We start from the raw sequence: 23,761 nt of genomic DNA on the forward strand, positions 1-23,761 counted from the left end.
GTGAAACTAGCCTTAAGTGGAAGGAGCCACAGCAACTCAGCCACGAAGTGGAGACCCTGTAATGTTACAGAGTGGGGGGCACCGAGTGCTGAGGAGCAGAACCTTGACCAACTCCATTCTACACCTTTGGGATGAATTAGAATTTTGATTCTGAACCCGGCGTCTCTACAACACCAGTGTCTGACCTTACAAATACTCCTTGATTAAAAAAGGGGTAAAAAGTCTCCTAAACACCTCCAAAATTTTGTATAAACCCTTCCCAGAAGGCCAACTTCATATTTAGGTCTATGGATGTAGAATGTGAGGTTAGAAAATCTGTGGGTGTTTAGGCATTGGGGGAAGACTGTGGAGGGGGCACTTTCTGGATTATCTATTGCCAGCCTATATTTAAAGGGATAAACAGACAGGAGAGCAAGCGTGGTTGTATTGCCACTGTACTGCCACTGTACTGTACTCTCCCACTACACTCCAACACGTCACCTCCGGTCCTCCCAAGATCTCCTCCTCTCCTCCTCTCTCATTCGCTCCTCACACAACCAACTCCAAGACTTCTCCCGAGCATCCCCAGTCTCCTGGAACTCGCTGCCTCAACACGTCAGACTATCCCCTACTCTTGCAAACTTGAAACGGAACCTGAAAACGCACCTGTTCAGAAATGCCTACAATCTACAATGAACTCGCTGCCGCCCGACCACCGTGCGCAGCTGCCGCCCGACCACCGTGCGCAGCTGCCGCCCGACCACCGTGCGGAGCTGCCGCCCGACCACCGTGCGGAGCTGCCGCCCGACCACCGTGCGGAGCTGCCGCCTGACCTACACCCCACCTATTGTCTCCTCCCCATAATCCTATAGAATGTAAGCCCGCAAGGGTAGGGCCCTCTTCCCTCTGTACTAGTCTGTCTACTGTAACTTGTATACGTATTTTGTATGTAACCCCCTTCTCATGTACAGCACCATGGAATTAATGGTGCTCTATAAATAAATAATAATAATAATAATTGCCAAAGATAAATATCTAAATTTTATTGCATCATAAAATATCTATTATTAGATGCAGCACAAGTTTATACAGTTAGGTGCAAAAAACAGAGGGCACCTTGGCACAAAACAGGGTTAGTCGAAAGCTCACATGGCAGATACAGTAACAAAACATGTACACATCATTAAATACAAATTACAGAGTTTTCTGTCATGTGAAGCCAGAGAACAATAGCTGGTGTCCAAACTAGGAAATAGATTAAACAGCACACTAGATATATCAATACATGCAAACAGCGTTACATACCAGTGGCTGTATAAGATAAGGGAGGATCACCAGTAATTGCTTAAAGTGCCAAAGTGCAGGAAACAAAGACCAAAAGGTCCCCCCTGAAGCAGGTAACGCGCGTTTCACGTTTTTGTGGTGTAACGCTTCGTCAGACCAAGAAGGGGTGGTGACTCATTGATTCCAAGGACCTTTTAAAAGGAGCATGTGATGTATCATGTGGACGAAAAGAAACCAGTCAGTGAAGATCTTTCGGCGCATGCGCAGTCGCCACTAATCACCCCAGCAGATGCGAGCGGCGTCAGGCCGAGGAGTGCAGGGGAGGAGGATAAGCTCACGCCCCCTCACCGGCACAACTCCGCCCCAGAGACACCGCCAGGCATGCCAGGGAGAGAGTGAAGACCGCACACGCGCACACAACACATGCTGGGACATAGAGAGATGTGTACAATCTTCCAATCGGCAGCAGCACATGGACGTTTTAAGGACAAGAGGGGGACAAATGAAGAACTAACAATAATTCATAAATAACAGTGATAGACCCCCATCCTAAGTCCAAAGCATATTCCAGATTGCCATGGAAGAAGCCTTCTTGTAAGCGCAGTCCAGGTGAACGATGTGCTCAGGCAGTCATATGATGGAGGCAAAAAAGGTCCCAAGGAAGCAAGAGAAAGGGCTGCAGAAAAGAAAAAGCATAAAAACACATGCAGCAAAGAATAGAACAGGTTAAAATAGGTGTATCATACAAAAATACCCCCAATAAAATTGCAGTAGTGGAAAGAACCACTCTGGAAAAAAGGGGGAAGGGGGGAAAGAACAAGGGGAAAACAGGGATCTATAGGAAGGAGGCGAAGCTAAGGGACTCATTCAATCCAGACGGGACCATAGTACCCAACATAACAATCCATTTAGTTTCTTTTTGGGCGAGAATTTAAAAATTTTAAAAAAATTCTCGCCCAAAAAGAAACTAAATGGATTGTTATGTTGGGTACTATGGTCCCGTCTAGATTGAATGAGTCCCTTAGCTTCGCCTCCTTCCTATAGATCCCTGTTTTCCCCTTGTTCTTTCCCCCCTTCCCCCTTTTTTCCAGAGTGGTTCTTTCCACTACTGCATTTTTATTGGGGGTATTTTTGTATGATACACCTATTTTAACCTGTTCTATTCTTTGCTGCATGTGTTTTTATGCCATTTGTGCTTTTTCTTTTCTGCAGCCCTTTCTCTTGCTTCCTTGGGACCTTTTTTGCCTCCATCATATGACTGCCTGAGCACATCGTTCACCTGGACTGCGCTTACAAGAAGGCTTCTTCCATGGCAATCTGGAATATGCTTTGGACTTAGGATGGGGGTCTATCACTGTTATTTATGAATTATTGTTAGTTCTTCATTTGTCCCCCTCTTGTCCTTAAAACGTCCATGTGCTGCTGCCGATTGGGAGATTGTACACATCTCTCTATGTCCCAGCATGTGTTGTGTGCGCGTGTGCGATCTTCACTCTGTCCCTGGCATGCCTGGCGGTGTCTCTGGGGCGGAGTTGTGCCGGTGAGGGGGCGTGAGCTTATCCTCCTCCCCTGCACTCCTCGGCCTGACGCCGCTCGCATCTGCTGGGGTGATTAGTGGCGACTGCGCATGCGCCGAAAGATCTTCACTGACTGGTTTCTTTTCGTCCACATGATACATCACATGCTCCTTTTAAAAGGTCCTTGGAATCAATGAGTCACCACCCCTTCTTGGTCTGACGAAGCGTTACACCACAAAAACGTGAAACGCGCGTTACCTGCTTCAGGGGGGACCTTTTGGTCTTTGTTTCCTGCACTTTGGCACTTTAAGCAATTACTGGTGATCCTCCCTTATCTTATACAGCCACTGGTATGTAACGCTGTTTGCATGTATTGATATATCTAGTGTGCTGTTTAATCTATTTCCTAGTTTGGACACCAGCTATTGTTCTCTGGCTTCACATGACAGAAAACTCTGTAATTTGTATTTAATGATGTGTACATGTTTTGTTACTGTATCTGCCATGTGAGCTTTCGACTAACCCTGTTTTGTGCCAAGGTGCCCTCTGTTTTTTGCACCTAACTGTATAAACTTGTGCTGCATCTAATAATAGATATTTTATGATGCAATAAAATTTAGATATTTATCTTTGGCAATACAACCACGCTTGCTCTCCTGTCTGTTTATCATTTCTCTAGTGGTTTGCATGTATAGATAGTGATAGATGTCTATACAGGACATTCTATACTTTATTTACTAGACTGTTTAGTCATGTTACATTTTCTATCGAAGCTTTACACTTTTTCCTCATGGATATTTTTGTTTGTCTAATTGTTTTTTTTGTGTTTTGCACAGTGTATCCGCAAGTGGATATGGATTTCTGTGCCCAGGAAGAATCATGGTGGTCCCAGCTGGACGATGTGTTCAGGCACGACAGAGGCAGTGAATCAAGACCTGGGGAGGCAGGGCTCCAGGTGGAAGCAATGAGGTATAGGGGACTCATTCACAGACGAATTAAAACCTGGTGGAACCGAGCGTTCCTTGAACGCTATTTACAAGAAGGACTTATCCCTAGAGGATTGAGGGTCCAGGTGTTTCCCTCTTTTACCATTGAGGACAATTCATTTAAAGATAAATGGGAGGAATGTGCCAATACGTGCTCCAGGGCTTTCCTCCAACTTTTATGTGATCTTAATAGTACTCAACTCACTGCGTTGAAGATAGAGATGGATGAGTTACACAATAAACTCTTGGGGGGTCTCAATAAGGAGACCTTTAAAAAGTTGGAACTAGAAATTGAGACTGATATAACTAAATGGGAAAAAGAACTTAAGGAGAATAAAATAAAAAAGTTCCATAGGGACCAACAGGACTTCTTCTCCAATAAGGTTTACAAATGGAAAATGTCCGTTGAAAGATCTAGACCATTCAGGCGGTTTAACAACCAGTCGCGCTCTAGATCTACCTCACTTAGGTCTTATACATCAGGGGAGGAATCCAATACTGACATCCCGGACCCCCCTACTCTATTGGATAGAGCTACTGGCCTCTCCAATAAAAAGCATAAGAAGAAGCAAATGGATTTTGGGAAAACCACTATGGACCCCCCTAGAACTAGGCAACAATCACATAAGGACTCACTACAGGTAATCAATTTGTCATCCCATTCTTTATCACATACCCAGATTGAGTTATTATCAAAAGGTCTTAGCTTTTCTGCTACTGATTCATTTCATTTTTTTACAGCCATAAAAGACCTTAATATTTTTTCACGCAAATTTCTGTTGAAAAAACTACATTCAAAAAACGCCACACCACTCAACACTTCTGATCAGTATGAGAGAGAAGCCTTACAGGCCTTAGAAGATCTCCTCAATGAACAATCTTCAGACTCACAAGGTAGGTTTCCTCCCTCAATTTTGCCCAGGAGTACAAAATTCCCTCCCTTGTCTCTGTGCTCTTCAATTGAGATCTTTACTAGGTTAGTCACGGAAGAATTTAAAACTCTATCTACGAGACGTAGATATGACAACCTTAATTCATCCCAAAGAGCAGCACTTAGGGACCTACAATCCCTGAGTGATGTTCAGATTAAGCCAGCAGACAAAGGGGGGGGAACATAGTGATCTGGCCTAATAATCTTTATGAAAGGGAGGCCTACCGCCAACTGAGGGACATAAATACATATCGCAGACTTGACTCGAGCCCTCTTGCTCCCTTCTCAGATTCGCTCTACCGGATTTTGCAGGGGGCCTTTGATGAAGGAATCATAACGAAGAAAGTGTTTGATGGCCTCTTCGTTACATCTCCGAAAATTCCTACCTTTTATCTCCTGCCCAAGATCCACAAGAATCCCGAACACCCCCCAGGACGTCCTATCGTATCCGGCATAGATGGCTTATGCGACCCGGTTTGTCGCTTCATTGATTACTATCTAAAACCCCTTGTGGAAACACTGCCATCCTATGTAAAAGATACGACGGACGTCCTGAATAGGGTTGACTGGATTTTTGTGGACCCTGATACCCTTTTGGTCACGGCGGACATAGAGTCCCTTTATACTAACATTAACCATGATGATGGCCTGGAGGCAGTCCGCTTCTTCCTGGGCAATACCAACCGTGATGGCCATTTATGTGAGCTGATCCTTGAGCTGCTCCACTTTATCCTGACAAACAACTTTTTTATTTTTAAAGACCGGTTTTATTTACAGACCAGAGGCACTGCGATGGGCGCGGCCTGTGCGCCTTCGTACGCTAATCTGTTCCTCGGCCATTGGGAGAGGGACATTTTTGGCGACGGGGGTGTGCCGGCCGCCGCCCATGCGCAGTGCTGGTTAAGGTACATCGACGATGTTTTTAATTTGGGGCAGGGTACGGTGGAGCAGCTCTCGGACTTTATGGGTGCTTTAAATCATAATTCTTTGAACCTCAAGCTCACCTTTAGATATGATTTACAGTCTATTGATTTTTTGGACATTATGATCGGGGTTGACCGTGGTTGGCAACTACAGACGGATGTCTTTAGGAAACCCATCTCGGTCAACTCCCTTCTACATGCTTCATCATCTCACCTTTTTAGTACTATCCAAGCCATCCCGGTTGGACAATTTCTCAGGATGAAGCGGATTTGCTCGACATCTGAGAATTTTCAGTCCCAGGCCAATGACCTAACATCTAGATTGGGTGATAGGGGATACAGCCGTCGGGTCATTAAGAGAGGGTACAATAGGGCAAAAAAAACCCCAGCGATTGGAGCTCCTGCAACCATCCAGTCGGGCGAATACGGGGGCAGGAGAGGCTCGATTCATATCTGTCTATAACCATGAATGGCACAACATGCGTGCCATTCTGAACAAATATTGGCCAATATTAAAATCTGACCCTACTCTTAGGGATTTGGTCCCAGACTACCCTCTAATGACGGCACGACGTTCAAGAAACTTACGAGATTTTCTCGTACATAGCCACTATGTCCCTGTGACCCCTCACCCATTCGGTTCTACTAATCCTGTCCGTGGGGGGTTTCCGTGCGGTCACTGTCTTGCATGCACCAATGTCTCTCACAGTAAGACCTTTTCCACTGCAGATGGTAGCCGGACCTTCGACATCAGGAGTTTTATCTCATGTGCTACCTCCTATGTCATGTATTACGCGACGTGCAGCTGTCCCAAGATATATATAGGTCTAACTTCTAGGGAGCTGCGAGTGAGAGTGCGAGAACATGTGAGAGACATTGGTGCGGCAAAGACAGTGACGGACATTTCCACCCTGAAAACTCTCCCAAGACACTTTCGGTATCACCACGGATGTAATGCGAGATCCTTGAGAGTCACAGGGATAGACGTTGTACATTGTGGTAATAGGGGCGGGAATTTTAAAAAAATTCTCGCCCAAAAAGAAACTAAATGGATTGTTATGTTGGGTACTATGGTCCCGTCTAGATTGAATGAGTCCCTTAGCTTCGCCTCCTTCCTATAGATCCCTGTTTTCCCCTTGTTCTTTCCCCCCTTCCCCCTTTTTTCCAGAGTGGTTCTTTCCACTACTGCAATTTTATTGGGGGTATTTTTGTATGATACACCTATTTTAACCTGTTCTATTCTTTGCTGCATGTGTTTTTATGCCATTTGTGCTTTTTCTTTTCTGCAGCCCTTTCTCTTGCTTCCTTGGGACCTTTTTTGCCTCCATCATATGACTGCCTGAGCACATCGTTCACCTGGACTGCGCTTACAAGAAGGCTTCTTCCATGGCAATCTGGAATATGCTTTGGACTTAGGATGGGGGTCTATCACTGTTATTTATGAATTATTGTTAGTTCTTCATTTGTCCCCCTCTTGTCCTTAAAACGTCCATGTGCTGCTGCCGATTGGGAGATTGTACACATCTCTCTATGTCCCAGCATGTGTTGTGTGCGCGTGTGCGGTCTTCACTCTCTCCCTGGCATGCCTGGCGGTGTCTCTGGGGCGGAGTTGTGCTGGTGAGGGGGCGTGAGCTTATCCTCCTCCCTTGCACTCCTCGGCCTGACGCCGCACGCATCTGCTGGGGTGATTAGTGGCGACTGCGCATGCGCCGAAAGATCTTCACTGACTGGTTTCTTTTCGTCCACATGATACATCACATGCTCCTTTTAAAAGGTCCTTGGAATCAATGAGTCACCACCCCTTCTTGGTCTGACGAAGCGTTACACCGCAAAAACGTGAAACACGCGTTACCTGCTTCAGGGGGGACCTTTTGGTCTTTGTTTCCTGCACTTTGGCACTTTAAGCAATTACTGGTGATCCTCCCTTATCTTATACAGCCACTGGTATGTAACGCTGTTTGCATGTATTGATATATCTAGTGTGCTGTTTAATCTATTTCCTAGTTTGGACACCAGCTATTGTTCTCTGGCTTCACATGACAGAAAACTCTGTAATTTGTATTTAATGATGTGTACATGTTTTGTTACTGTATCTGCCATGTGAGCTTTCGACTAACCCTGTTTTGTGCCAAGGTGCCCTCTGTTTTTTGCACCTAACTGTATAAACTTGTGCTGCATCTAATAATAGATATTTTATGATGCAATAAAATGTAGATATTTATCTTTGGCAATACAACCACGCTTGCTCTCCTGTCTGTTTATCATTTCTCTAGTGGTTTGCATGTATAGATAGTGATGGATGTCTATACAGGACATTCTATACTTTATTTAGCTAGACTGTTTAGTCATGTTACATTTTCTATCGAAGCTTTACACTTTTTCCTCATGGATATTTTTGTTTGTCTATATTTAAAGGGAACCTGTCATCAGAAATGTACCTGTAAACCTAAAAGTTTCCCCCTCTGCAGCTCCTGGGCTGCATTCTAGCAAGCTTCCTATAGTTTTTGTGGCCCCTTTTATACCAAAATAAATACTTTATAAACTTGTACCTTTTCGTATGCAAATTTTGTAAATCGTCCACGGGGGCGGGCTCTCTGGGATCCGTTGCTGTTACTCCAGCAGATTTACGCCGCCCCCGAATGCTGAATTTCAAACCTCAGGATGCTGCCCCTGGGCGCCCGTGGTCCCGCGCATGCGCTGTGTGACTGTAGCGGTGCCGAGCACTGTGTGCACGTGTGACCGCTGGTGACTCTGCGCGGGCACGAGGTTATGGGCGGCGCTGTGTGTGTCATCAGCAAGTGCCGCCCATAACCTCGTGACCGCACTTTCCCCTTTGCCTCCTGCGTTCTGCGCAAGCGTCTCCTCGTAACCTGTGGTGGCCTGATCCGCTCCTCCCATCTATTTCCTGCTGCAGGGCAAGATGGGAAAGGTGACGTCAGATCATTTGGCCAGCGCTTGCGCAGAACGCAGGAGGCAAAGGGCAGAGCGCGGCCACGGTATTATGGGCGGGCACTTGCAATGCAATCACAGCGCCGCCCATAATATCGTGCCTGCGACCACGTCACCAGCAGTCCTCGCGTGCACGGGACCTCGGGCGCTGTGGGCGGCGTCCTGATCTATGAAATGAAGCAATGGGGGACGGCGGAAACCAGAAGGAGGGACAGTAACCGACACCACACGGCCCGCCCACATGGAAAATTTACAAGAATTGCAGGCAAAAAGGTACAACTTTATAAAGTGTTTTATTTGGTTTAAAAGGGGACACAAAAAGTACAGGAACCTTGCTAGAATGCAGCCCAGGAGCTGCAGAGGGGTAATCTTTTAGATTTAAAGCTCAATTTCTGATGACAGGTTCCCTTTAAGATGTGTGATTGTGGGTGTCTGATAACCCTGCTGCTTAATATTTTGAATATAGGGACTGCTGTGTAGTGCAGAGTTGTGAGACCTGATGAAACCACATGTATGGATGTGCCAAAGCGATTAAGGGGGGGGGGGGGGGGGAGGGAATCCAGGAAAAGTAATAAAAAAATAAAATAAAATTAATATCGATAAATAAAAATGAATATTAATATTCAAATGAATATTAAAACAAATGTTATTCAAATGATTATTATTCAAATGAATATATTATTCAAATATTTATTAAAATAAGTAAAATGAATATTAAAATATTAACCTTATTTTAATACTTATATTAAAAAAATAAAATGAATAAATAAAATGATTAATAATAAAATTAATCTTAAGTCAAATATTAATATTCAAATGATTAATATTAAAATTACAATTATAAATACAAAAAAACTAAAATGAATAATATTAGAGAATATTAATACTATTAAATGATATTCACATACATATTACTATTAAAATGAATAAAATGATTAATATGATTAAAATAATAAAATGAATGCTATTAAAATATTACAAGTAAAATGATTAATATTCAAATGCATAATGTTAAAATAAATAGTAAAATGATTAATATAACATTAAAATGAATAAAATATTAAAATTACTATTAAAAAGAAATAAATTATTAAAAAATAATCATAAGTCAAATGAATATTAATATTCAAATGATTAATATTAAGGTATTAATTAAAATTATAAATACAAAAAAAATAAAACGAATAATATTACAACTAAATACTATTAAAATGATAAACATAAATATTACTATTATTAAAATGAAATAAATAAAATGATTAATGATTAAAATAAAATACTAATATGAATGATATTAAAATCAATGAGTAAAATTAATATTAATATTCAAATGCATAATGTTTAATTAAAATGATTAATATAAAAACAAATATTAAAATGAATACTATTAAATAAAATAAATACAATTAATTTTAACATTAAAATTAATATTACTACTATTAAAATGAATAAAAAATGATTAAAATTAATACAAATTAATAATAAAACAAAAACAAGAAGGTATGGAAATCACTTTATTAAAATGTATACACAGTAATAAAACCTGCGGTAACACCTTCAAGTCAGTAACACTCGATCACACCTTTAATACAGAATTTCTGGCACCCAATCTACAGCTTTGCTACATAAAATCCAATAAAAAAAAAAAAAAATATATATAAAATATACTGTAAACCCGTCATCTGCTACCGGTGACCGTCCATCTGTTGTGAAACTACGCATCCCGGCATGCCATATCCACTGTGCACTATTGGAGCATGCTGAGATTTGTGGTTCCACAACTACCAGGAAAGTCCCAATTGGCAATAATGTAAATCATTGGAGGAAATACTTCATAGAGTGGATAAAAAAAAACAATGGATGAAGATGTAGAAGAGTGCGTCCTCCCTGCAGCAGCCGTGAAACATCGCACCAAGGCGTCTCCCGAATGTCAGGTCTGTAATAGAAGGAATTGGAGGCCGGACAACTGCTTGTATGAACAGCGCCCCCCACAGGAGGACAGAGTTGCCCTCTTCCTGAATACTAAATGTATGCTTTGGCCAAAGGTTTGTGTGATGCTTTACATAAGGTTAGGACCCTCTTCACATCACATTTTTGCTGTGTTTAGTGTGTACGCTGTAAAAACCTCACAAAGTACAAAAATCGCTTCCAAAAGGGCTGTAGTGTAAGCAGCGGTGGAGGAGGAAATAATACGGATACGAAAAAAAATATATAAAAAAGTGGATCAGTGCCAGGAGGGAGAATAGAATGAATATAAAAAAAAAAAAAAAAAAAAAAAGTGTGTTTGTACAGGGAGGCCAAAAAAATCCAGGGGTCAGTACCAGGGGCAAAAAAAAGACCGGGGGTCCATGCCAGGAGGAAAAAAAAAAAAGACCAGGGGTCCGTGCCAGGAGGAAAAAAAAAGACCAGGGGTCCGTACCTGAGGCGCTGCACAGGGCATGTAGTGAAAAGTGGTTTACTTTTACACTTGCCTTTTGAATAAAAATGGGGAACAAAAAAAAGTTCACACTCCAGGAGAGGGCAGCGGTATAACATACCTGTAACTGGTACTGCCGGTAGAAGCAGTAGCACGATGGTACAGGATAATGGTGACCACCACACTACTATGAGCCTGTATAGAAGCAGTTGCCTTATGCTCCTTTCGTCTAACCAGCAGACCCACCTGTGTGGGGATCCCGGGGTCCGGTCAGGGTTCTCTCCCTGCTACATTTCCATAGAAAAAAAAAATCACTGTGGATTGTAGAAAAAGTTCAGGATACAAAAACCAGTAGAAAACAACCTGAAGGCGCGATCACCGTATAAGGCACACGTCAACTATACAGAATTTGGCTCGGCAGGTGGGGCAAGGCACTTGGCTGGACAACCAGGTCTCCGGATGCTGCTGGTCCTGACGGCTCGCGAACCACTTGCCCATACAGGTCAAGCACCACATGGGCCGGCAGTAACATTGCCGACACTCTCCTTCGTTGGGCTCCTGGCAATACTTCACCAGCTTGATGTTGGCAATGGTCTGCATGCAGCCAATACAGGGCTCCAGCTCCTGAAACAAGACGCAATAAGTTAGTTCTTAAAGACTTGCCGCCAAAAAACTAAGCGATAACTACTAGAGTTGAGCGGATTGCTAATAATCCGGGTCCGGCGGATCAGTGGCGGGTTGACGAGAAAGACAGAGAGAGAGAGACAAAGACAGAGAGAGAGAGCGAGACAAAGACAGAGAGAGAGCGAGACAAAGACAGAGAGAGAGAGAGCGAGACAAAGACAGAGACAGAGAGAGAGAGAGACAAAGACAGAGACAGAGAGAGAGAGAGACAAAGACAGAGACAGAGAGAGAGAGAGACAAAGACAGAGAGAGAGACAAAGACAGAGAGAGAGAGAGACAAAGACAGAGAGAGAGAGAGACAAAGACAGAGAGAGAGAGAGAGACAAAGACAGAGAGAGAGAGAGAGACAAAGACAGAGAGAGAGAGAGAGACAAAGACAGAGAGAGAGAGAGAGACAAAGACAGAGAGAGAGAGAGAGAGACAAAGACAGAGAGAGAGAGAGAGAGACAAAGACAGAGAGAGAGAGAGAGAGACAAAGACAGAGAGAGAGAGAGAGAGACAAAGACAGAGAGAGAGAGAGAGACAAAGACAGAGAGAGAGACAAAGACAGAGAGAGAGACAAAGACAGAGAGAGAGACAAAGACAGAGAGAGAGACAAAGACAGAGAGAGAGACAAAGACAGAGAGAGAGACAAAGACAGAGAGAGAGACAAAGACAGAGAGAGAGACAAAGACAGAGAGAGAGACAAAGACAGAGAGAGAGACAAAGACAGAGAGAGAGACAAAGACAGAGAGAGAGACAAAGACAGAGAGAGAGACAAAGACAGAGAGAGAGACAAAGACAGAGAGAGAGACAAAGACAGAGAGAGAGACAAAGACAGAGAGAGAGACAAAGACAGAGAGAGAGACAAAGACAGAGAGAGAGACAAAGACAGAGAGAGAGACAAAGACAGAGAGAGAGACAAAGACAGAGAGAGAGACAAAGACAGAGAGAGAGACAAAGACAGAGAGAGAGACAAAGACAGAGAGAGAGACAAAGACAGAGAGAGAGACAAAGACAGAGAGAGAGACAAAGACAGAGAGAGAGACAAAGACAGAGAGAGAGACAAAGACAGAGAGAGAGACAAAGACAGAGAGAGAGACAAAGACAGAGAGAGAGACAAAGACAGAGAGAGAGACAAAGACAGAGAGAGAGACAAAGACAGAGAGAGAGACAAAGACAGAGAGAGAGACAAAGACAGAGAGAGAGACAAAGACAGAGAGAGAGACAAAGACAGAGAGAGAGACAAAGACAGAGAGAGAGACAAAGACAGAGAGAGAGACAAAGACAGAGAGAGAGACAAAGACAGAGAGAGAGACAAAGACAGAGAGAGAGACAAAGACAGAGAGAGAGACAAAGACAGAGAGAGAGACAAAGACAGAGAGAGAGACAAAGACAGAGAGAGAGACAAAGACAGAGAGAGAGACAAAGACAGAGAGAGAGACAAAGACAGAGAGAGAGACAAAGACAGAGAGAGAGACAAAGACAGAGAGAGAGACAAAGACAGAGAGAGAGACAAAGACAGAGAGAGAGACAAAGACAGAGAGAGAGACAAAGACAGAGAGAGAGACAAAGACAGAGAGAGAGACAAAGACAGAGAGAGAGAGACAAAGACAGAGAGAGAGAGACAAAGACAGAGAGAGAGAGACAAAGACAGAGAGAGAGAGACAAAGACAGAGAGAGAGAGACAAAGACAGAGAGAGAGAGACAAAGACAGAGAGAGAGAGACAAAGACAGAGAGAGAGAGACAAAGACAGAGAGAGAGAGACAAAGACAGAGAGAGAGAGACAAAGACAGAGAGAGAGAGACAAAGACAGAGAGAGAGACAAAGACAGAGAGAGAGAGAAAGACAGAGAGAGAGAGAGACAGAGAGAGAGAGACAGACAGACAGAGAGAGAGAGAGACAGACAGAGAGAGAGAGAGACAGAGAGGGAGGGAGAAAGACAGAGAGAAAAAAAACCCCCAAAAAACACGAATCCGGATCGTGCACCCAGAATCCCGCGTCCGGGTTGTATCCGGATCTACCGCGCTGATCCGTTTTTTTCCAGTCCGGGTCCGCTCAACACTAATAACTAACACAACCAGCATTACAGCACTCAGATGGTAAATCTCTGGCCAGGCAAGCAATATTAGTGCCATGTCTGTGCCTCTGTGGGTGCCATGCAAGCACCAATGTATTACTTATTACATTCTTGAGAAGACACCCCAAAAAAAAAACCTTTTGTAAGGGGTGCACTATGCCACTAGAACAGGGTTCTACAAAAGATTCAAAATTTATCAACAGTAACCCTTTATTTTACCCAAAACGTGATGATGATAATTAGAGATCAGCAATGACTGCAGCACAGAGAGATTATCAGTAAATTACCCGATTGCTCTGCATCTCGTACACGCTATTGGCTTCCACCAGAGAGCGGAACGTGTCCAGGAACATGTCGCTCAGCGTCTGATGTATGACCACATTGGCTGCGTTCCGGATCGGGGCGTGAAGCTTCTCCTTCAGGTCGCCGTATTCTGTAGAGTTCAATCTGCAAATATAAAAACCATCAAAACCAGGAGAACAGAGTAAATTTGCTTCAAAAGATATCAAAAAGTTTATTAACAAATCATTGAACATATAGTATCAAATATAAAACAGGCACAAGGAGAGACAGTGATGTAGAAGGCAATAGCACCTGGGGGGCTGCACGACTAAAAAGGAATCAAATCTCTATCCCTCAGGCAATATGTGTCCAATAAAGCAAGAAAGAAGCCCCAGTGGGCTCATTTATCAAAGGCACAGCCGAATTTATTAAATGAACACACAGCCCTGAGTAGAGAATAAAGAAAAGGCAAGCAGTGAATGTACTGAAGGGGCACATGCATCGGGTAGTCCCCAGTATGTTAAGAGGCCCATAAAGGTTCAATATGCAAGGTAAAGCTGGGAAAAGCCAAATGCACGTGAACCCCAATGCAACAACACTGCTAACCTGTAATGACCAAAGAGAAACGTACGTTGGAGTCTGTATTAGGGGTTCAAACCCCCTCCTGTCACCCCTGTAATGACCAAAGATCGTGCAGCCAACCAGGGGTGACAGGAGGGGGTTTGAACCCCTAATACAGACTCCAACGTACGTTTCTCTTTGGTCATTACAGGGTAGCAGTGTTGTTGCATTGGGGTTCACGTGCATTTGGCTTTTCCCAGCTTTACCTTGCATATTGAACCTTTATGGGCCTCTTAACATACTGGGGACTACCCGATGCATGTGCCCCTTCAGTACATTCACTGCTTGCCTTTTCTTTATTCTCTACTCAGGGCTGTGTGTTCATTTAATAAATTCGGCTGTGCCTTTGATAAATGAGCCCACTGGGGCTTCTTTCTTGCTTTATTGGACACATATTGCCTGAGGGATAGAGATTTGATTCCTTTTTAGTCGTGCAGCCCCCCAGGTGCTATTGCCTTCTACATCACTGTCTCTCCTTGTGCCTGTTTTATATTTGATACTATATGTTCAATGATTTGTTAATAAACTTTTTGATATCTTTTGAAGCAAATTTACTCTGTTCTCCTGGTTTTGATGTACTCTAAGAGTAGCTCTGAAGTGGGGTGGTGATTGTGTATGACCCACCCCATTTCTTTGTTTGCATGGATTCTTGTAATCTAAATATAAAAACCATAAGAGACAAAAAAAAATAAGAGATCATCGCAGATTGCCTGTTTCTCTGCCGCGCCCCGTAGACCCTATTCTTAAATTGTCTTATTTTCTTTGTTAGAGGCACAATCTACATCAGGGGTCTCAAAAACGCACCCCGCGTGCTGCATGTGGTCCCTCAGGCTGCTTCTTGCGGCCCCCAGGTATATTGACCTGCTAACAATCGCGGCCGGTACAGGGGACACTGCCGTCAGCGCTTTATTTCACAAACGTTTTGCCGGCGCTGTGCAGAGTCAAGAGGCAGAGTCTGCACAACTCAATGGCAGCTGCCGGCCAATCAGAAGCAAGTAACTGAGGCGTATTACCTCATCCTCTTGCCTCTGATTGGCCGGTGGCTTCTATTAGAATGCAGCACAGAGCTTGACCGTGCAGCGTCAGCAAAATGTTTATCTGAATTTCAGATGAAGCGCGGACAGCGGCTGTGATCGTTACCGGGTTCAAGTGCTTGCGGGCCGCAAGAAGCAGAAAAGAGGACGTCAAATGAACAGAGGACATGTGAGAAGAATGTTGGTGTGTGTATGCTGTCTGCTGAGGCTGCACATGGCAGGGTGTGTGTGTGTGTGTGTAAGTAGAATGGTCCAAAAGGGGACCAGGATGGGAAATGACTACAGGACAGGACAGGGAAAAAAAATGGGGCATATTACTTAAGGACGGGGGCAAGGATCGGGCATATTAATTCAGAATGGGGCCTATTGCTTGAGGATGGGGCCAAGGATGGGGCCTATTGCTTGAGGATGGGGCCTATTGCTTGAGGATGGGGCCAAGGATGGGGCCTATTGCTTGAGGATGGGGCCAAGGATGGGGCCTATTGCTTGAGGATGGGGCCAAGGATGGGGCCTATTGCTTGAGGATGGGGCCAAGGATGGGGCCTATTGCTTGAGGATGGGGCCTATTACTTGAGGATGGGGACGAGGATGGGGCCTATTGAGGATGGGGACGAGGATGGGGCCTATTACTTGAGGATAAGGGACGAGGATGGGGCCTATTACTTGAGGATGGGGACGAGGATGGGGCCTATTACTTGAGGATGGGGACGAGGATGGGGCCTATTACTTGAGGATGGGGATGAGGATGGGGCCTATTACTTGAGGATGGGGATGAGGATGGGGCCTATTACTTGAGGATGGGGATGAGGATGGGGCCTATTACTTTAGGATGGGGATGAGGATGGGACCTATTACTTTAGGATGGGGATGAGGATGGGACCTATTACTTGAGGATGGGGCCTATTACTTCGGGGTGGAGACGAAGATGGGGCCTTTTACTTCAGGATGGGGAGCAAGATGGTGCACATATATGGTACTAATAAAAATGTCTCTGTCCTGAAAAGAATGCGGCCCCCCAAATTATTTTTTTCTATGTGTAACACGTGTGACATCCGTGTTTGCATATGTGTGACACGTATCGGGTAAAACACGTGTCTCTGCAATGAAAAGATGTTCTATATTTACCTGTATCCAGGGATGCTGCGTCCCGCTCCTGACCCCCGCTCATTATGTTCATTGATTATTAACTGCCCAAGGATCTGGAAGCCGGAGCATCGCGGGGACAGCGCCGTACAGCACCGCCGAGGACAGCACCGCCGAGGACAGGTGAGTATACAAACTGCAGTAACATCCGGGGGGGGGGGTGGGGGTGGGGGGGGGGTCATCGGAGTTCCCAATGAACTCTCATGAACCCCTGGAAGTCACCATCGTGACACTCGCTGTAGTGCAGTTGTCGCACGGGTGTCTTCAGGAGGTCATCAGAGTTCATTGGGAAATCCGATGACCTCCTGGACATCACTACTCACACAATGCTGGCAGGATACGCACCTGTCTCCAGCGCTGTCATCGCTATGCCCCTGCTCCCAGCTGCTCACTGCAGTGAATAATCAATGAAAATAATGAGCGGGGTCAGGAGCGGGAGGCAGCATCACTGGATACAGGTAAATATAGAAAATCTTTTTATTTAAAAACCCGTGTTTTCTCCGGTACGTGTCACACCAATGTCACACGGATTCCATCAGTGTGCGGTCCATGTGACACCCGTGCTGCCAGAGAAAAAACGGACACGTCCGTGTGAAATAGCGGGGCCACACGGTCCGTGTGAGTACACAATAGGGTAACATGGGTACGTGTGACATCCGTGTTAAAAACGGATGTCACACGTACCTAAAACACGGACGTCTGAAACCAGCCTTAGTCTGTCTGTTTGGGGTAGTGCATTCCAGAACACTGGGGCACCACGAGAGAAGTCTCAGAGACAGAGTTTCGAGGTTCAGATTTTGGAGGAGTCTTCAGTCAGTTGCAGATCAAAGAGCACAGGTGATAGAGATGAGGGATGAAACCTAGGATGGGGCAGAACTGTGGAGAGCTATGTGGGCGAGAGTGATAAGTTCGCATTGTATTTTGTACTAATATTTTGTTTCTCTCCTCAGTCTTAGGAACCGACACTTGGATTACGCTGCATCACTGATGGAAACAGGAGCAACGGCCTCCATTAACCATTATGGGTTCTGTCTTTTGGAAAGGACAACCCGCAGAGACGTGTTAGAGGCGGACGCACGCACGCACACACTACCTGATGTCGAAAGGCTTCACATTGGGGTTGATGCTGGCCACCCGTATGGTTATAAACTGCACCGGGGTGGTGGAGTCGGGGGACAGTTCGTGCTGCCGGGACTCGGTCACAGTCAGGTGAATGTCTTGCTGCTGAGCCACATGGAGCTTGTAGGTGGTGACCTTCATCACCCACGTGTCGGTGACTATGACCCGGGCACCGGTCACCCCTGTTGCAAACTTGTCAATTCTTCGAAACTCCCTGTTGATGGAAGAGGCAACGACCCTCCAGTCGGAGTGAGGCAGCGCGTGCTGAGACAGGGTCCTGGACAGCGGGTGATTGCTCCACCTCTTCTGAGACCAGTAGAGGGCGAGGACGCCGGTAATGGTGGGGAGCAGGACCACGAGCAGCGCAAAGACCCTCCAGCCGTCACTCGCAGAGGAGAAGTAATACAGCTGCTTCTCCGGAGCAGCAAAGCACATTCCTATGTAATAACCTGGGAATGAGAAGAGACAACGTCACCTTCCTCACTGCTGCAGCACTAACGAGGGAGGACAATGAGGTGAAGGGGGGTGCACCAAAGAGCATGCAAAAAGAGGTGGGGGGAGCACGCGCCAGGAAGGCCAAAGATGAAGGGGGATAGGGATACAGGGGGAGATGCACAGGCCGGGGGAGGGGGGTAATGCAGGGGGGCACAGGCCAGGGAGGGAAATACAGGGGGGCACAGGCCGGGGAGGGAAATACAGGAGAGCACAAGTCGGGGAAGGATACCAGGGGGGTGAGATAACAGGGGGCATGGGCCAGGTGGGGAGTTAATGCAGGGGGAGCACAGGCCGGGAGGAAGGAATGCAGAGGGCCACAGGTCGAGGGGGATGCAGGGGAAACACAGGTCAGAGGGGGGGGGGTGTACAGAAATACAGGGGGCCACAGGCCAGAGAAAGAGGGGGGAGGGAAATACAGGAGAGCACAAGTCGGGGAAGGATACCAGGGGGGTGAGATAACAGGGGGCATGGGCCAGGTGGGGAGTTAATGCAGGGGGAGCACAGGCCGGGAGGAAGGAATGCAGAGGGCCACAGGTCGAGGGGGATACAGGGGGCAGGGGAAACACAGGGTGGCACAGGTCAGAGGGTGGGGGGGGGTGTACGGAAATACAGGGGGCCACAGGCCAGAGAAAGAGGGGGGAGGGAAATACAGGGGGCCACAGGCATAGGGGGGGGGGGAAGAATACAGGGGGGGATAACATGGCAGCACAGGGACCAGTGGGAACAAATGGGGCCACAGGCCAGGGTGGAGGGGTTGCAAGGGATGTGGGGGGGGGCAAACAGAGGGGAAACAGGCCTGGGAGTGGTGGGGCTGAGGGGGGGGGGATACAGGTCAGGAGGGGGGAAATACAGGGGACCATAGGCCGGGGGGGGGGGAGAATACAGGGAAGGATACCATGGGGTCACAGGCTGGGGGGGATACAGGCGGGGGTGGGGCATACAGGGGATGCAGGAGCCACAGGCGGCCACTCACCCAGGGGGAGCAGGGAATGCACCACCCCAGTGGCCGTGGTTCTCCGCACATGGTACTGTACGAAGGCCACGTCCTCGCTCCCCAGCCAGCCGGACAGCAGGTTCTGCACGGTGATCCCGGCGGAGTGGAACTCATTGGGAGTGAACACAAAGCACACGGAGAACACCACATAGGCCAAAGTAAACGTGACAGCCGGGCTCTCCATTACACCGAGGCGGGGGACAAGGAGCGTGGAGCGCAACGTACACTTCCGGCCACCCTTCAGCATAACAGCGCACACTTCCGGCCGAATAGCCCGCATGGAATGCCGGGAAATGTAGTTGTATCAGGGTTTCCAATGGGCACGTGACTGTAGCACTTGTAGCACACTGTGAGGACGCTGTAACCAGGAGACTTCAATGTACCGGATCTGCAGCTGTGTGCAGCTGAGGAATTATCAGGACCAAGCAGTGGGCACTGTTGTATTCTGGGGCTTCCAGCCAGCACATTATATTCGTTATATAAATGTCCAATTCACACCAGAATGAAACCCTTCAGCCCCATTATAATCCGCCGTGCTTGTTGCAATCAGCGTCTTCAAGGGAACCTGTCACCAGATTTGGTGACTATAAACTGAGGCCACCACCAGTGGGCTCTTATATACGGCATTCTAACATCCTGTATATAAGAGCCCAGGCCGCTGTGTAGAACGTAAAAATCACTTTATAATACTCACCTAAGGGGTGGTGCAGACTGGTCTAATGGGTGTCTCTATTCTCCAGTACCGGCGCCTCCTCTTTCAGCCATCTTTGTCCTTCTTCTGAAGTCGGGGTGTATGACGCGTCCTACCTCATCCACACAGGCCGGCATTGAGGCTCCGGTACCGGAGAACAGAGACACCCATTCGACCAGTCTACACCGCCCCTTAGGTGAGTATTATAAAGTGAAATTTAGGTTCTACACAGCGGCCTGGACTCATATATACATGTTAGAATGCCGTATATAAGAGCCCACTGGTGGTGGCCGCAGCTTATAGTCGCCAAATCTGGTGACAGGTTCCCTTTAATGATCCGCCTCCCGATGATATCAGTAACCTTGCTCTGTAGGAAGCGGTCCTCGCTACACTCCATCAGCAGAAAAATGGAAAACTTAATGGTTTAAAATATGACGTATGAAGAAATGGGAAGTTTATTTTTTTTAAGAGCTTTCCATTTTTTTCCCAGAAATTAATAAAAAAAAAACCTACCCACGTTTTCTAGCATATTGAATTATAAAATGAATGTTGTAATTTGAAACTACAACTTGTTATGTTTATGTCAGGAGTGCACAACATTATTTGGTCACATTGCCATACTGAACCCCCCCCCCCCCCCAAAAAGCGTAAAAAAAAATAAAGGGGTACTTACACGAATACATCACCAAAACCACCATCAGTACATTAATACATCACCAGAATCACTATCGGTACATTAATAGATCACCAGAACCACCATCAGTACATTAATACATCACCAGAACCACCATCAGTACATTAATACATCACCAGAACCACCATCAGTACATTAATACATCACCAGAACCACCATCTGTACATTAATACATCACCAGAACCACCATCTGTACATTAATAGATCACCAGAACCACCATCAGTACATTAATACATCACCATAACCACCATCAGTACATTAATACATCACCAGAACCACCATCAGTACATTAATACATCACCAAAATCACCATCAGTACATTAATACATCACCAGAACCACCATCAGTACATTAATACATCACCAGAACCACCATCAGTACATTAATACATCACCAGAACCACCATCTGTACATTAATACATCACCAGAACCACCATCAGTACATTAATACATCACCAGAACCACCATCAGTACATTAATACATCACCAGAACCACCATCAGTACATTAATACATCACCAGAACCACCATCTGTACATTAATACATCACCAGAACCACCATCAGTACATTAATACATCACCAGAACCATCATCAGTACATTAATACATCACCAGAACCACCATCAGTACATTAATACATCACCAGAACCACCATCAGTACATTAATACATCACCAGAACCACCATCTGTACATTAATACATCACCAGAACCACCATCAGTACATTAATACATCACCAGAACCACCATCTGTACATTAATACATCACCAGAACCACCATCAGTACATTAATACATCACCAGAACCACCATCAGTACATTAATACATTACCAGAACCACCATCAGTACATTAATACATCACCAGAACCACCATCAGTACATTAATACATTACCAGAACCACCATCAATACATTAATACATCACCAGAACCACCATCAGTACATTAATACATCACCAGAACCACCATCAGTACATTAATACATCACCAGAACCACCATATGTACATTAAAACATCATCAGCAGTATATTTTAGGTATTTGAGGAGGATTTGGAGAGTTTCAGCTCCAAAAACATAAGTGTGAACATACGATTATTTAAACTGAGTTTTTGGAGTAGAAACGTAACCCCTTCACCCCGGGGCGTTTTTCCGTTTATTTTTCCTCCCCTTCTTTCCGAGAGCCGTAACATTTTTATTATTCTGTCAATCTTGCTTGTTTTTTTGCGGAACGAGCTGTACTTTTAAAAGAAAGCATAAGTTTTACCATATGGTGTACTGGAAAACAGCAAAAAAAAATTAAAGTGTGGAAAAACTGCAAAAAAAAGTGCGATCGCATAATAGTTTTTGGGATATTTTATCCACCACGTTCAGTATATGATAAAATTGATGTGTCAGTGTGATGCCTCAGGTCGGTGCGAGTTCATAGACACCAAACATGTATAGGTTTACTTTTATCTAAGGGGTTAAAAAAATTCAAAAACTTGTCCAAAAAAAGTGGGGTACTTTTTGTGCCATTTTTCGAAACCAGAAGTGTTCTCATTTTGCATCATCTACGGCTCAGTGACTGCTTATTTTTTGCGTCTTGAACTGACATTTCTAATGGTACCATTTTTGCGCAGATGCTACGTTTTGATCGCCTGTTATTGCATTTTGAACAAAATTCGCAGCAACGAAAAAACGTAATTGTGGCATTTGGAATTTTTTTGCCACCGTTTACCAATCAGATTAATTGATTTTATATTTTGATAGATCGGGCGTTTCTGAACGCGGCGATCCCAAATATGTGTATATTTATTATTTTTTTAACCCTTAAATTGTCATCGGGCTGAATGCGGCGGTGAGTTGAACTTTTAGGTTTTTTTATTTTTTTTTAATTTTTTAAAATTTTTTTTTACTTTTTTTTTTTTTATTTTACTAGTCCCCCTAGGGGGCGATAAGGATCAGCAGTCTGATCGCTCTTCCATTACTACAGATCACAGCTACACAGCTGAGATCTGGAGAAATGCTGCTCTCCTCCTACACTGCCCTCTGCCTGCAGTGAGAGAAAGTGACTCATGATAGCTACAGGAGTCATCACACGACCCTGTGCTACCATGGCAAACACGGGAAGTCACATGATCACTGGGTAAGTTATGCTTATGGCGGCGCGCTGATTCATCTCGCTGTCAGATTTTGGCAGCGAGATGGAAGGAGTTAATAGGCGCGGGTGGAACGTGATTCCACTCACACCTGACAGACACACATTTTAGCTGTTGAAATCAGCTGATATGTGCGCAGATCGCCCCGGACTGCCTGGGAAACACAGGTTGGGGGTAAGTTTACCCCCCAAAAAAGGCAGACACCCCCCCAGGAAAATTATCATACTTATCGGACAGGTTCTTGCCTTCTCCACGGCGGTTCTCCCCTGCTTCCAGCTGGCACTTACACACACATCAGACTCACACACATCTGGTGATACCTCACTGCTTCCGGCAGATAGTAGGACCTGGGATGCCGGGAACAGGAGGACCTGCAGTGGAGCACATTGAGGACCTGCGGTAGAATACATCGATGCGTTCCACAGCGTCCCAGGTCACTGGAGTAGTATCACCAGATTGTATGTGTGTGTATATATGTGCGTTCCACTGCAGGTCCTCGCGTTCCACAGAGTCTTGTACTAGTGAGTATGATTGCAGGGTCTCACTTCTCTCTTTTGGGGGTGTCTGCATTCTTTTATGAAGAGTCCTGCAGTATCTTTAACTTTTTTAGCTGCATGGACACTTGCTAATTGAACTGCAACTAGGGCTTATTTTCAGGGTAGCGCTTATATTTAACCCTTACTCTCTGAAGGCCAAAAATTCCTGCTAGAGCTTATTTTTGGGGAAATGCGGTTCATGTGTAGAAGATCAAAAGCACCGTCATGAATGCAGCACAAGGACCACCGTCAGAACATGAGTACAGCACCAGAACCACCTTTAGTACAT

General features: G+C 45.3%; 1 protein-coding gene across 1 annotated transcript; it reads right to left on the reverse strand.

Moving 5' to 3' along the window:
• Positions 1–10,070: 10,070 nt before the first annotated feature.
• Positions 10,071–19,650, reverse strand: TMEM129 (transmembrane protein 129, E3 ubiquitin ligase). The gene is made up of 4 exons (XM_075332802.1): positions 19,397–19,650; positions 17,903–18,377; positions 14,017–14,176; positions 10,071–11,609 (listed from the first exon to the last, which is right to left on the reverse strand). The coding sequence occupies exons 1-4, from the start codon at positions 19,599–19,601 to the stop codon at positions 11,361–11,363; spliced, it is 1,089 nt and encodes a 362-aa protein (XP_075188917.1). The 5' UTR covers positions 19,602–19,650; the 3' UTR covers positions 10,071–11,360.
• Between the last annotated feature and the right edge of the window lie 4,111 nt (positions 19,651–23,761).

This window comes from Anomaloglossus baeobatrachus, chromosome 1 (assembly GCF_048569485.1).
Source record: "Anomaloglossus baeobatrachus isolate aAnoBae1 chromosome 1, aAnoBae1.hap1, whole genome shotgun sequence".
Taxonomy (NCBI): Eukaryota; Metazoa; Chordata; class Amphibia; order Anura; family Aromobatidae; genus Anomaloglossus; species Anomaloglossus baeobatrachus.

Coding starts and splice junctions, on each gene's coding strand:
- TMEM129 (XM_075332802.1), bottom strand. CDS start 19,601: ATGGAGAGCCCGGCTGTCACGTTTACTTTGGCCTATGTGGTGTTCTCC. Junction 14,177..17,902: donor GTGAAGCCTTTCGACATCAG/GTAGTGTGTGCG, acceptor TTATATTTGCAG/ATTGAACTCTACAGAATACG. Junction 11,610..14,016: donor ACGAGATGCAGAGCAATCGG/GTAATTTACTGA, acceptor GTCTTGTTTCAG/GAGCTGGAGCCCTGTATTGG.